This window comes from Hylobates moloch, unplaced genomic scaffold (genome assembly GCF_009828535.3).
Source record: "Hylobates moloch isolate HMO894 unplaced genomic scaffold, HMol_V3 SCAFFOLD_8, whole genome shotgun sequence".
Taxonomy (NCBI): domain Eukaryota; kingdom Metazoa; phylum Chordata; class Mammalia; order Primates; family Hylobatidae; genus Hylobates; species Hylobates moloch.
The window spans coordinates 51,130,885-51,146,671 of NW_026652283.1; the positions used below are offsets into that span (position 1 = coordinate 51,130,885).

Below are 15,787 nucleotides of genomic sequence, written 5' to 3' on the forward strand. Positions count from 1 at the left end.
AATAAATGTTTCTTTAACCATAGTTATAAACTAATGCTTTTAACATTACATTAAAACTTTTTTTTGTTGTTAAGTTTTTGGATTGCTTCTCCTTCTTCACTGTCAACTGAGAACTGAACAATTCCCAAGGAGCCAGGGTCAACAAGGCCCCTACACTGTCTCACCCAAGCAACTGAGGATAAATTGTTACCTAGCTAGGTATCCAGAAATATGGGAAAATCATTACACGGCGGCTCAGGAACAAGGGGAGGATGAGAAAAAAATTATTAAATGATCATAAAGAAACTGTGTCTGTAGGGCCCGAGAGATGATGTAAGAATCAAAATTCTCCCAGGTAAAGGACATATAACTACAATCCATAAAATCTAAAACTTGAATTTCACTGCTGGTCTCAAATATTTCCTTCCTAACTCAAAGTTTAAGAAAGTCAATAGCAAAATGATTATTGTTGGCTGGGCGCGGTGACTCACACCTGTAACCCCAGCACTTTGGGAGGCCAAGAAGGGCAGATCACTTGAGGTAAGGAGCTTAAAACCAGTTTGGCCAACATGGCAAAACCCCGTCTCTACTCAAAATGCAAAAATTAGCTGGGCATGGTGGCACATGCCTGTAGTCCCAGCTACTTGGGAGGCTGAGGCACGAGAATTGCTTGAACCTGTGGGGAGAAGGCTGCAGTGAGATAAGATCATGCCACCACACTTCAGCCTGGGCAACAGTGCAAGACTCTGTTTCAAAAAAAAAAAAAGAAAGATGATTGTCTTAAAACACACAAAGTCATGTAGGAGTAGAACCGGAAGACAGCAGTAGAATCACTGGGTAGAAGGTACAATTACACATATTTCAACTTAATATAAGGAAGACAACAGAAAAAGCTTCTCAAAAATGAAACTGGTTATTATAGGAGGGCAGAACTCCTAATAATAAGATATTATTATTCAGTAATAATAAGATATTACCGAGGCTGTGACTGTTTTAGTTTGGCAAAGCCTCCCAATGCCACACTACCATTTTATCAAAATAACCTAAATAGTGTGCTAGCCTCACAAACACTGCTCTTCACTATATGGAATTGACTTCTCTCTGCTGATGGGACCACCCAAATAACACATATAATGGTGAGGGTGAGAGAAGAAAATAAATGAAGTGAAACAGTTACCTGTCACCTCTCAGATAGGACACAGAATAATTAAAAATTGCGGTTGGGGCTAGTTGGCCACCTTTTAATGTTAGTGGATTTATCCATTAAAGAGTGGAAGTATGACCTACTCTAGCCGTTAAAAACAGACTCAAGCACTTTAAAGAAAGATCTCATTAAATTATGTCCGGCAATTTCTGCCAAGCAGTGAAACTCAATATTATCTTTCTTTCACAAGGGCTAGTGAGATAAAGTGCTTTAAAAAAAAAACGGTTTGGTCTCTTGAAAAGGAATAAACATTTTTGGAGACCAAGTACAGTACAGTATAATACAGCACGGTCGTATTATTAGCAGGGGAAAACGCTTCCTTCTCTGTGGTTTTCTAAAAAATGTTAAAAACCAGAGTGGCAAATTATAATTTTCACAGGATGATTAGAGACTACAATTTCAATTACGTAGTAGCTCCATTTCTCTTTCACATGTTTAGGTGATATAAATATGTATTCAAAGGATGGCTGGAGAAGTCCTGTTGTAGCTTCCATAACAGGTGTCCAAAATATATAGGCAGTTTAAATAAAAATGAGCAACCACATTTTGTATAGAATGCAAACGGAAAAAATTTTTTTATCATACTAGCCTAAGCTTTTAAATACTTGAATCGTGCTCTGTCTTAAAAAATTCTAGTTTAAGGCCAGGCGCAGTGGCTCACAGCTGTAATCCCAGAACTTTGGAGGGCTGAGGAGGGTGGATCATTTGAGATCAGGAGTTCAAGACCAGCCTGGCCAACATGGTGAAACCCCGTCTCTATTAAAAATAGAAAAAAATGAGCCGGGTGTGGTGGCGCGTGCCTGTAATCCCAGCTACTTGGGAGGCTGAGGCACGAGAATCACTTGAATCCAGGAGGCAGAGGTTGTAGTGAGCTGAGATCGCATCATTGCACTCCAGCCTGGGTGACAGAGTGAGACCCTGTCTCCAAAAAAAAAAAAATTATAGTTTAAATAAAGTTCATCTGTGCTATTTAGTTATGACCTCCATTGTATACACTTTTAAAGTCTTGGTGATGACTTTTCCCAGCACATAGTAAGAGCTCAATAAATATTTCTTAAATAAGTTAAAACATCCATGCTCTCTTTCCCATTTCCTTATAACCACGTTCAGAGTTGAGCACGAAAGTGCTGTTTGTAGCCGTGGAATAGAATTTAGATATTTCCTTATAATATTCTTTAGGCTTGGGCTGGGCATGGTGGCTCACGCCTGTAATCCCAGCACTTTGGGAGGCCGAGGGGGGTGGATCACGAGGTCAGGAGCTCGAGACCAGCCTGGCCAATACAGTGAAACCCCGTCTCTATTAAAAATACAAAAATTAGCCAAGCGTGGTGGCGGGCACCTGTAGTCCCAGCTACTTGGGAGGCTGAGGCAGGAGAATCGCTTGAACCTGGGAGGTGGAGGTTGCAGTGAGCCGAGATCACTCCATTGCACTCCAACCTGGGCAACAAGAGTGAAATCCCGTCTCAAAAAAAAAAATTTTATATATATATATATATTCTTCAGGCTCACATAGACCCAAATAGGCACAACACACACACAAATATGTTCAATCTTACCTGCCCCTTCTCTTTGTTTCTTTAGGACCCTTGTGTGCAACACTATCACTATATTTTTTATATTATGCCATCATTATTATTATTATCTTTTTATTTTTATTTTTGAGATGGAATTTCACTCTTGTTGCCCAGGCTGGAGTGCAATGGCACAATCTCGGCTCACGACAACCTCCACCTCTTGGGTTCAAGTGATCCTCCTGCCTCAGCCTCCTGCGTAGCTGGGATTAAAGGCATGCGCCACCACGCCCAGCTAATTTTGTATTTTTAGTAGAGATGGTGTTTCTCCATGTTGGTCAGGCTGGTCTCGAACTCTTGACCTCAGGTGATCCACCCACCTTGGCCTCTCAAAGTGCTGGGATTACAGGTGTAAGTCACTGCGCCCGGCCACTGTTATTTTATCTATCACCTTTGACTCTGGGCATTTTGGTATAGGTACAGTGTTATTCATCTTTGTTATCTAAAGATATCAAGCACAGTGTCTGCCTCATGGTAAGTGCTCCAGCCCAATGAGTTAAAGGACTTCCAGGGTCAGTCCTAATGAATCTACTCAACTACAGAGTCAATAGCAAAGAAAGTTTCTTTTTTCTTTTTTTGAGATGCATTCTCATGCTGTTGCTTAGGCTGGAGTGCAGTGGTGTGATCTCCGCTCACTGCAACCTCTGCCTCCTGGGTTCAAGCAATTCTCATGCCTCAGCCTCCCAAGTAGCTGGGATTACAGGTGTCTGCCACCATACCTGGCTAATTTTTGTATTTTTAGTAGAGACGGGGTTTTACTGTGTTGGCCAGGCTGGTCTTGAACTCCTGGCCTCATGTGCTCTGCCTGCCTCGGCCATCCAAAGTGCTGGGATTACAGGCGTGAGCGACTGTGCCCAGCCTAGAAAGTTCTTTGTTAGCCCGATGGTTCTAAGTAAAAATCACTTCAACCAATCCATCTGAATTCTGTCTGTTGAAACATGCAACTAACAGAGTGGGAAGGAGCACATTAGTAGTAACCTTGCATGGACAGTTTCTGCCTTCAAGAATTTACCGAGATTTAATTAATGCTACATTAACTCTATCTGTTCATTGCTCTGGCAGATAAAAAAGAAAGGGAAGTGGGCAGGTAGGTGGGGGATGAGCCTTCTGTTCAATGAAAAGCTGGCAAACAGGCTTACTTCTTCCGACTGTTCCCGGGTCTGTGCAGGTGAAGATCTTCTTCCCACTGAAAGTCGATGGCAGGGATAAGAGAGCCCTGATTCAGCAAGACACATCTGCAAAAAGTAGAATCCATCATTTGTAAACAAAATATGGCCATGTTTCACAAAAGGATTTTACTTTTCAGGTATTTTCTATTATTGCTGAAGCTAGATTAGAAAGCTAACTCTAGTATCCTGGGTATTACATTACCAGGAAGGCTTTGAAAATTTGAAATTTTTCCACACATGGGATGTTATGGTAGCCAAGGCTAATTTTCATTAGATGATAGACTGAGGTTCTAGGAAACTGTAATGAGCCCAAAATAAGGCAAATCATACATATTTGCCCCCAATCCCCCACTGCCTCAATGTGCATCTGCTACTTTTCTGATTAGCAGAATAATACCTCATTTTCCTAACTCCGAGGGCAGTAGGGATAGAAATATAAAATTGTAGGTGAGATACAAAATCTAAAATTTCCATAAGATACATATATCAAAAATATACAAAAACCTAAGTTTAGGTGTTACCCTAAAGGAAGCTGCCTTGTATTTGAGTAGTTACAAAAGTCCTCCTATTACAGGGTGCTTCCTCAAATACTTCATTTTCAATACGCTGTTTGGACAGATTAGCCTCAAATAACCTGAGTCAATGATGCTTCAGGTTCTCCCAGAGTTTACTTGTCAAAACTGGCTAATAAAGAAGACAATGATAAGACACGATTATTCCTAGAGCTCTGTATAATCTCACAATTGCAAGTATTAAAAGACCTTATAAACCTGTCTTTAAAAGATACTTTGAAAAATGTCTTGGGAAGATGATGAATATACACACATAGGACAAATGAAACCAAAACAAAACAAAACATAAGCAAATGAAAAAATTACAACTGTCCTTAATGACACCTAGATATAGTATTTGATTATTACTTTCTCCACAGTGTAGGGATAAGGTTGAGTTTATGGGTAAAGCAATGAGAAAATGCCTAGCACACAGTAGTGGCTCAACAAACATTACTTTTTACTAGTCTGTGAAGAATACCTGTGGCTTGAGATAAAATGTCCAGCGAGAAGGATGGACTCTAGAAAACATGACTTTAGCAGAAACACCTTCCTCACCTAGACTGTTAAGCCCACTGTCACCTTATATTCTGGGGTCTTTCTAAGTTAGCCTGTTCCTTAATTAACACAAGAGTAGTCATCTTATTCAATTCAATTATTTAGTCTTTACGATGTCAACCAAAAAGAAAAAAAAAAGTGACCCTAGTGGTGATGATGATGCTTATATATAAAAAATGCCTATAGAATTTGAATAAATATCATGAACTATGAGGGTAGCCACAAAAGCAGTATTTTTAAATTAACATTACATAATATTAACATTATTTTAGGTATATGTGTCCAATTAAATAATTTGACAATTATACTACATCAACACAAAAGGTTTATGCATTTAAATTATCCAAAGAAAACCCTTTTTCACAAAAATAATAATTATTTTACAGCATTTATATTTTTAAGGCCACATCTTAAGGAAAAAGTAGCTATAGTTGGAAATAATTTAATTGTTCTTTTCAGCTGTCAATGATTAAAATATAAGGATGGTAAATCATTTTTTGACAAGACATGAAGAAAAATGAACAAAATTAAGTAAATTTGTTCTGTTAAAAAGCAATCCATGGAAAAGGCAGGCACTTAACAAATTCTTTTTGATCCCTAAAGGAACTTTTTCTATTTAATAACAGGAGACGGCTAAGTGTAGAATGGACTTTTAAACTCAGAGTGTCTTCTACTATTCACTCGAATCAATATTTTCCATCTCGAAACTAAGTTTCCTGGCTGGGCGTGGTGGCTCATGCCTGTAATTCCAGCACTTTGCAAGGCTGAGTCAGGAGGATAGCCTGAGCTCAGGAGTTCAAGACCAGCTTGGGCAACATAGTGAGATCTTGTCTCTAAAAACATAAACAAAAGATTAGCTGGGTATGGGGGTACACGCCTGTAGTCCCTGCTACTTGGGTTGCTGAGGCGGGAGGACCACTTGAGCCCAGGTGGTTAAGGCTGCAGTGAGCTGTGATCATGCCACTGTACTCCAGCTTGGGTGATAAAGTGAGACCCTGTCTCCAAAAAAAGAAAAACCAATTAGCTGGGCATGGTGGAACACACCCATAGTTCAGCTACTAGGGAGGCTGAGATGGGAGGATTGCTTGAGCCCAGGAGGTCAAGGCTGCAGAGAGCTGAGATCATGCCACTGCATTCTAGCCTGGGTGATAGAGCAAGAACCTGTCTTAAAAAAAAAAAAGGCTAAGTTTTCTGTTCTATAAAATTAACATGACCTTTCCTAACAGGCTTTCTGTGAGGATGGCTTAAATGAGAATACACTTGCTACCTAGTAGATATTCCATCGGTGAGTGAGTACTCAAAGTCCATTTGAAGTTTTTTCTTTTCTTCTTACAAACAGTATTTAGTGTTAAGAACATACCGTGCTGGGCACGGTGGCTCACGCCTGTAATCTCAGCCCTTTGGGAGGCTGAGGCGGGTGGATCACCTGAGGTCAAGAATTCGAGACCAGCCTGACCAACATGGTGAAATCCCATTTCTACTAAATACAAAAAATTAGCCGGGCATGGTGGTTCATGTCTGTAATCCCAGCTACTTGGGAGGCTGAGGCAGGAGAATTGCTTGAACCTGGGAGGTGGAGGTTGCAGTGAGCCGAGATTGCGCCATTGCACTCCAATCTGGACAAGTGAAACTCCGTCTCAAAAAAAAAGAACATACCATGTGATTTTCAAAGTATGTACTATAGGCACAGGGTTCTTGAGATTCTTTTAGGAGTTCCATAAGGTCAAAATTATTTCATAATAATACTGAAGTGGCATTAGACTTTTTCACTGTGTTTTATTTCTTTATTTATTTTCTTGAGAGGGAATCTCGCTCTGTCACCCAGGCTGGAGTGTGGTGGTACGATCTTGGCTCACTGCAACCTCCACATCCCAGGTTCAAGTGATTCTCCTGCTTCAGCCTCCGAAGCAGCTGGGATTACAGGTGTGTGCCACCATGCCTGGCTAATTTTTGTATCTTTGTAGAGATGGGGTTTTAACATGTTGGCCAGGCTGGTCTTGAACTCCTGACATCAGGTGATCTGCCCACCTCAGCCTCCCAAAGTGCTGGGATTACAGGCCTGAACCACCACGCCTGGCCACAGTGTTTTTATACTGATGTTAAAAAAAAGCAATAGTGGGCAAATCTGCTGGTACTTCAGCACAAATTAAGGTAGTAACACCAAACTGTTAAAAATCTCCAGTTCCATGTACTCACTGTAAAAATGGCAGTTTCATTTAAGAACGTCCCTGTTAAATCAGTAAAAATTATTATTTTTAATTAAATTTTGACTCTTAATACATCTTTTAATATCCTGTGTGACAAATGTGAAGTACGTATAAAGGACTTCTACAGCATACCAAAGTATAATGGATGGGTTGAAGAAAAAGCACTTGTGTTTGAGTTATATGCTGAATCAGCCACTTTTTTTCATGAAACACCATTACTACTTAAACAAATGATGGGCAGACAAACTGTGGTTACTTGGATTTGGTATTCAGACAAGTATCCCTTACTCAAAATGCTTGGGACCAGAGGTGTTTCAGGCTTAGAACTGTTTTGGATTTTGGAATATTTGCATCATATATACCTAATAGTTGAGCATTCCGCATCTAAAAATCCAAAATCTGAAATGCTCCAATGAACATTTCCTTTCAACATCATGTTGCTGCTTAAAAAGTTTCAGATTTTCAGATTACGGATACTCAACCTGTGATTGAGTATCCCTAATTGCTGAACATTTTCTCCAAAATGAATGAAGTGAGACTACTACTTCAAGGAACAGATCTGACAGTATTAATTGCCAATGACAAAATTTGAGTTTTCACGTAAAAATTGAGAGTTTTAAAAACTATCAGCCATCATGAGCTTGACAGCTTCTCAATGCTTAAAGCCTTTGTGATGAGTTCAGTGGTTATATTAATATAATAGATGTGACTTTTTATATCATGTAATGAAATGTGTCAACATTTAGAAAATCTGCATAACTCACAAGACCAATATTCTCCAAATGAACAGTGATTGCATGATGTTATAAAATTATGTATGGATAAAGGTTTAATTCAAACTGTGAGGCAGACCAATGTATCTTACTACGACAAAGTATTAATACAAAATGTATACTGATAGGGCTTCAGATTCGATATTGAAAGTAACATTTAGTTTTACCCGAGAAAGCTCCTTGCCACATATACACACAAAAAAAAATTAAAATAAAAAAAATAAAACTAACCTTTAGGAAACTACCACTTCTTGAGTTCTAGTGTAGTATCAAATAATAATATCTATAATTATTTGAAAAGACTATTAAAATACTCCTCCTTTTTCCAACTATAGATCTGTAGGAAGTCAGATTTTCTTCATATTTTCAATCAAAAAAATTCATTACAACAGGTTAAACGCAGAAGAAGGAAGACAAGAAAATCCAGTTGTCTTCTATTAAGACAGACATTAAAGAGATTTGTAAAAGTATAAAAACAGTGTCACTTTACTTACTGAATTTTTAGAAAATATAATTACTTTGTATAAAAATGCTATTTATATTAACATGTATTCACTTGTTATCTTAAATATTCTTTTCTTCAATATTAATTTTTAGAATGGTAAATGTCAATGAATATAATCCACATAAACAAAAGCTCTCTGGGGTCTTTGATGATTTCTTTGCAAGTGCAAAAGGATCCTGAGACCGCCGGGCGCGGTGGCTCACGCTTGTAATCCCAGCACTTTGGGAGGCCGAGGCGGGCGGATCACAAGGTCAGGAGATCGAGACCACGGTGAAACCCTGTCTCTACTAAAAATATAAAAAAATTAGCCGGGCGTGGTGGCGGGCGCCTGTAGTCCCAGCTACTCGGAGAGGCTGAGGCAGGAGAATGGCGTGAACCCGGGAGGCGGAGCTTGCAGTGAGCCGAGATCGCGCCACTGCACTCAAGCCTGGGTGACAGAGCGAGACTCCGTCTCAAAAAAAAAAAAAAGGATCCTGAGACCAAAAAGCTGTGAACTGCTGAACTATGCAATGTGTACATGTGCAACTAATTTTCATGAATAATGACAACTATTATTTGAAACAACTGAGAAGACAAAAAAGCTCTTTCGTGAAATCTTAGAATCTTTTCGATGTTTCTTCTTTACACAATAAACAAAGCATATAGTATTTCTTTGTATTATTCTTTATGTTATTCTTCATATGAAAATAAAATACTAGGACAATATGCAAAGGGAAACTCCTGTAAACCATCATGACTGATTACTGGCTATGTCTAACAAGTTGTTAGTAAAACACAGTATTATCATGTTAAGCTTGTCCTCAGAGCATTTAAGGTCATTCTTAATACTTCTTTCTTTAAAAATATGAATTAGTAGGCTGGGCGTGGTGGCTCACACCTGTAACTCCAGCACTTTGGGAGGCCAAGGCGGGCAGATCACTTGAGGTCAGGAGTTCGAGACCAGCCTGACCAACGTGGTGAAACCCCGTCTCTACTAAAAATACAAAAATTAGCTGGGCATGGTGGTGGGCGCCTGTACTCCCAGGCACTCGGAAGGCTGAGGCAGGAGAACTGTTTGAACCCGGGAGGCAAAGGTTGCAGTGAGCTGAGATTGAGCCACTGCACTCCAGCCTGGGTGAGACTCAGTCTCAAAAAATATATATACATTCATATGTGTATATATATGTACACTATATATATTCATATAGTGTACATATATATACACTATATATATTCATATGTATATATATACATACTATATATTCATTACACATATACATTCATATATACACATATATATTCATATATATACATATATTCATATACATATGAATTAGTTCTTCAAAGTATTTTTTATTTTATAGCCAAATTTTAACCCTCTCCCAAATACATGTTTGCAGTCTGTCTTTTTTTTCTAATTATAAATGACAAAGACTAAGACATTTTAAGAGTATTGGAAGCTATAAAACCTGTTATGGGACCTTGGGTCAGTAACCAAGAGTCTTAACATCTCCTTTTGTAAAATATAGGTGCGACCAACTAAATGGCCTCTCAGATCCCTTCTAGCCCCAATGGGCTATGATCTTCATACATCACTAAGGAGATTTGGTTATGTCACCTGCAGACTCCTTGCTCTGCATGTGACACACCCAGTAACACAACTGAACGAGATTCAAACTACAGCTTTACTGTTTGTATCTTTTATTCACTCAGTTTGTAAAATACAATTCTCTTGTGTTTTAAGAAGAACAATTAATATGAGACTTTTTTTAAAACCATATCTCAAGCTTGTCGTCATCCTAACAAGGCACTGACGTAATTTCATCCAGATTTGGGAATGCTACTGGATATTAGCATTGACTACACTGCACTGATGATCTTTTTAATCTGTGTATTTGTATGTCAAGATGTATCCAACTGTACACTTAAAAAATGTATGGTTTATTACAGGTCAATTATACTTCAATAAGGCAGTATTCAGTGCTATTAATACATGCATTTATATCCTCATATAAAGTATTGCTTTTTTCTTTTCTTTTTTAGACAGACTCTCACCCTGCCACCCAGGCTGGAGTGCAGTGGTGTGATCTCAGCTCACTGCAACCTCCATCTCTCAGGTTCAAACGATTCTCCTGCCTCAGCCTCCTGAGTAGCTGGGACTACAGGTGCATGCCACCAAGTCCAGCTAATTTTTGTACTTTTGTAGAGATGGGATTTCATCATGTTGCCCAGGCTGATCTTGAACTCCTGATCTCAAGTGATCTGCCTGCCTCGGCTTCCCAAAATGCTGGGATTATAGATAGGAGCCACCTCACCCAGCCTAACGCATTGCTTTTTGACATATATATATATATACATACACCCAGGAAACCATTCAGTATTTTAAAAACAGTTGTACAATAACTGCTATTATTAAGAGCTCAATAGTATTGCTATTACACAAAGTGCTTTATACGCACTACCTCACTTAATTCTCACAATAACTCTGCCAGGTAAGGATTATAATCCCCATTTTAGAGATGAGGTTACTAAATCTCACACAGAATAAGAAGGTTGCCCAGAATCAAACAGATACTGACTGGTGAACCAAAATTAAAACTCAGGCACTTTATCTCACAACCATTTAAAAAGTATCCAATCAAACAACTATTAAGGCTCTAAGATATCTTGTCGTACTATCTGATAACCAATAATTGCTTTCTTTGGCTTAATTAAAACAGCTACTCCTAGAGACCATCAATTAGTCAGAAACTACATAGTAAGTGCTTAACATATGTCTACCATACATGACAACTCTGTAAATTAAAGACTATCATGATTGTACAAATCATAAAATAACCTTAGAGTGGTGGAGTAACTTGTCCGAGATAAATTGGGTACCAGATGGCAAACCAGATTTAACTCCAAAAGCCATGGAGTTTTCTATTACATCACATTTCCAACATAAATAAGGTTTTTTATAGTACGGAGTCCTGAAGATGACTTCTGGAATACCCCTTTTAAATTTTCAGATGCTTACTGTTCAGCTAAATAGATTACTGAGGTAGTTTTAAACCAAACTGAGTCATGAGGCTAAAATTTCATTTACTGCCAACCAAAGCGCAAATCAAAAAACTTATTTATTTTTATTCGCAATCCGAGGTTTCTTCTGCCCTTCCCCCAGCCATTTTTTTGTCACTTACGTGCTAGAAAAGTCACACAGAGCTTTAATTTGTGGCAGGTTGAAGCAAGCTTATCAAGAATGCTAGTTACCAAGTATACATGCACTTGTCTGGACTAGCCCACTGCCACATTCTTGTAGCAGGGTTAAACAGCAGTTTAGTCACCTCATAAAAAGGCACACTGTTAAAAAGGAAGTGACTAATAATATTCTGGAACCAACAGAATATTAAAAGACATGTGCAGGTCAAGATCAATTATCAACAAAACTCTTGTGTAAATAGCTCAAAAAACTGTTCTCTGCCTGGCCTTGCTGTGTTATTGTCCTCAATTGATTTGGCAAGTTGGTAAGTTTAATGAAATAAACACCAACAGTTACAAGTTCTCAGGCTTTTTGCTATATACATAAACACAAACGCTACCATGTAAGCAACCAGAGTTGGAAGAAACAAGGATGGCTGCTATACATGGCTTCATTTTACACACAAGATACTAGATTTGGAAGAGTCCTCAGAATTCATCAGTTGCTTGTATCCCAACCAGGAGATCTTGAAGCCTTAGCCGAGTCAAGTGCTGCTGCCATATCTTCCCCCACCCAGCATCTCCCTTGTCCCATTCCAAGCTAGTAATGAGAATTTCCAGAGAGAAGGTATCAGCAGCCTTCTCTTAAACTTCTATCAGTGATCCCACCATCCCCAACAGATCCCAAATGAAAGGCAGTTTCTCCTCACAAGATAAGGGTCTAATCCTCTCACTTAACAGGAAAAGAAACTGAGGTATAGAAAGGTAAAGTGTTTGTCCCAAGTCTCACATCTGCTTAATGATAGCACAAGCATGTTCTCTTCTTGACTCCTAATCTCGGTTTTTTTCTTCTTTTTTTGTTTTTTGAGGCAGTCTTGCTTTGTTACGCAGACTGGAGTGCAGTGGTACAATCACAGCCAACTACCACCTCGATCTCTCAGCATCAAGCAATCCTCCCACCTCAGCCTCCTGTGTGGCTGAGTCTGCAGGTGCATGCCACCACGCCCAGCTAATTCTTAAATTTTTTGTAGAAATGAGGGTCTCCTTATTTTTTGTAGAGATGGAGTCTCATCATGTTGCCCAGGCTGGTCTTGAACTCCTGGGCTCCCCATTTTGGCCTCTCTCAAAGTGCTGGGATTATAGGTGTGAGCCCCCACACCCAGCCAACTATGTGTTTTTTAAAGATGTTACAGTTAATTGTAAAATACTAACAAATATCTTGATTTAATTATCTTATAGTTTCTTTTTAAAGGCCTTTGGAAATATATATAGTAATTTTAAATGCTCCTGACTTACTTTTTTGGTTTCTTTCATTTAATCTGGTGGGACTCTCAAAATCAAGGAGAATCACCTGATGCTATTTTTCCACATTATAATTACCTACTTTTATGCTTCCTTATACTGTCCCAACATTATCTTGAGATTTTGGCTATCAAAGAGAGGTTGCTCAATATAAAAGGTTGTTTTTTTTTAATCTTCTAGGGCATTTCATCCCCTAAAACCAGATTATGTCATAGGGAGATAAAGAGCTGCTCACTGTAACAGAATTAGCACAATTTCTAAATGGATATGCTTTTATAACTAAACACAGACATCAATATTCTTGTACTTCATTACTTATTGATTTTTAGTGAGTACACTAGAAGAGGTTCTGAAGTATTTTACATCATTAAAATACTTCTGAAGTCCAGGCGCGGTAGCTCACACCTGTAATCCCAGCAATTTAGGAGGCCGAGGAGGGCAGATCACAAGGTCAGGAGATCGAGACCATCCTGGCTAACACGGTGAAACCCCATCTCTACTAAAAACGGAAAAAATTAGCCAGGCGTGCTGGTGGGCACCCGTAGTCCCAGCTACACGGGAGGCTGAGGCAGGAGAATGGCGTGAACCCGAGAGTTGGAGCTTGCAGTGAGCCAAGATCACACCACTGCACTCCAGCCTGGGCGACAGAGCGAGACTCTGTCTCAAAAAAAAAAAAAAAAAAAAAAAAAACTTCTGAAGAGCATTAAGTTACACAATAAGAAATACAGCCCAGACCAGCCTAACACTGTCTAATGGCATAGTCCCTCATACCTATTTAGAGAGAATGGTCAACTTTACCTATATAAAAAAGTACTATCCTCAGGTAAGTAAGTGCTCAAGATGTTATTTGTAAGGCAACTTTAAACCAAAGTTATTTCAGCTCAATCAAGAACTCTGTTTCAAAGTCAACTTTTTTTTTTCACAGAGGCCAATAATGCACACTGTGAATTAAAATAGCCCTTCTTTCTCAGTTCCTATCACTACAGCTTTATGCCATTTAGTTGCTTATGAGCACCCTCTGGTGGAGGGCAGAAGAGGGAAAAGAACATATTAAACATATCGCCTATAACCAGTAAGAAGGGTGAGGGGGAAAGAGAGATCTGGAATATGTGCAGATTTCTCTTGACTCTGCTTTTCTTCCTCATATTATTTGATAATTTAGAACTATTTGTTGAATGTTATATTAACCATATAGTTACTCAGAGTTGATAACTTATTCAATAAATGTTAAGTTATTATATGTCAGGCACTTGGATCCAAATAACCTGGTCTTGGATCCTGGCTTTGATATCTAATGTCATTTCTCAGGAAAGCTGCTTATCTCAAAACCTCTCAGTTTCCTTGTCTGAGAAGTGGGAATAATATCTTTGTTGACAGCAATAAAGAGATAAGTGAAAAAATATGTAGCATAGTGGACTAGATTTTCAACTTTAAAAAAATAAAAATCACACATCACCTCATCTTTGTCTCCTTGCCAGAAGGATTATCATATAGGTGTTTTCAGTTGCAATGCCCAATTATTTTTAAGAATCTAAGCCTAGATGACAGAATTGGTATCATTTAAGTATTTTATATCAACTTATGTCAATTAAATTTAACTGTATTAGTATATGTTCTAAAACATACAACAACCAAATATATTATTCAGTCTTTTCCATACCAAAGATATCCAAATGATGCTGACCAATATTAAAGAAAAATTTCTTCCTAAGTGAACAAATTTAAATTATTAAGAGAGAAGGGTTTCTTATCATTTCCCACATAACATTCTTGTGAGTGCCAACCTATGGAGAGCATTTTTGTTTAGATATATTGTAGCTGTGCGAGTTTCTAAGGGCCCATATCTTACATCACTCATTACCTGCTTATGACTGAGAATTTCGAAAGGATACATTACATAGCCATGTCCAAAAGTGGAACTTGCTTCAGGTTTCCCATTCAATTCCTGCGAGAGGAACTAAACCAAAATTGAGAGAAAGAACAACAGGCTATTGGAGGCAAAAATAACAAGAACAAAAACAAACAAACGAAAAACTAAAAAGGGTATCTCTGTCTGCTGCAATGACTTTGGGGGACCAGTTAAGCCTCCTGAGAACATTTAGCTTAAAAACATTTAACTAGCCTGTAAGCCACTTTTTTTTTTCCTGTTGCCACCATTAAAGCAAAGCAAGAATTGTTCTTTTATCTCTTTAGGCTTCATGGTGCCCTTGTATGACTCCTTTCTGCCATAAGTCAGCCTGTGGTATGATTCCATGTGTGTAAATACTTGGGAAGAACACTATACATAGAGCAAAGGACCTGGGTTAAAACTCTAAATCTGCCTCTTATTCATTCTGTGACCTTGATCAACTCTCTTCTCTAAGTTTTATCACCTGTATGATGAAAAAATTGGACTAGATGATTCTCATGTTTTCTCTCACCCTGAAAACTTTCTCAGTCTGATGTTCAAGGCCATAACCCTGCCCACCTTTCCAGCCATTACCTCCCACTATTTTTGTATACAGGTTTGTTTGCTCAATGATCCAAAAATGTGCCTTGCATGTGCCTACTCTTAGGCTTCTGCTCATTCCATTACTCTTGCCTGGGTTTCCCTCACCATTCTTTTCCATCTGTCTATTTCTTAGGTATGTGAAGATAATATGAGAAAAATTTAAGTGACAAAACTTCTTCAAAACTCAGCTCAATCACTTTCTGAAAGCCTTCTATATGACCTCCCCAATTTCACATTTTTCTCTGTCGCCAAAATACTTGGTATCTTTTGGTAGTCAATCGTATCCAGTGACACTTGGACAAACCTTCCAGATAAACC

The 15,787-nt window shown here is 38.6% G+C and overlaps 1 protein-coding gene across 4 annotated transcripts in view; it reads right to left on the reverse strand.

The window, feature by feature from the left end:
* FAF1 (Fas associated factor 1) overlaps nucleotides 1–15,787 on the reverse strand; it is a 523,525-nt gene that overhangs the window by 161,536 nt on the left and 346,202 nt on the right. For all 4 annotated transcript variants that reach the window (XR_009214639.1, XR_009214638.1, XM_032160807.2 and 1 more), the window contains exon 9: nucleotides 3,894–3,989. Coding sequence is in view for 2 of the 4 variants with exons in the window: in XM_032160807.2 (XP_032016698.1) it covers nucleotides 3,894–3,989 (96 nt within the window). In the remaining 2 variants the exon portion in view is untranslated. The remainder of the gene's footprint in view (nucleotides 1–3,893; nucleotides 3,990–15,787) is intronic.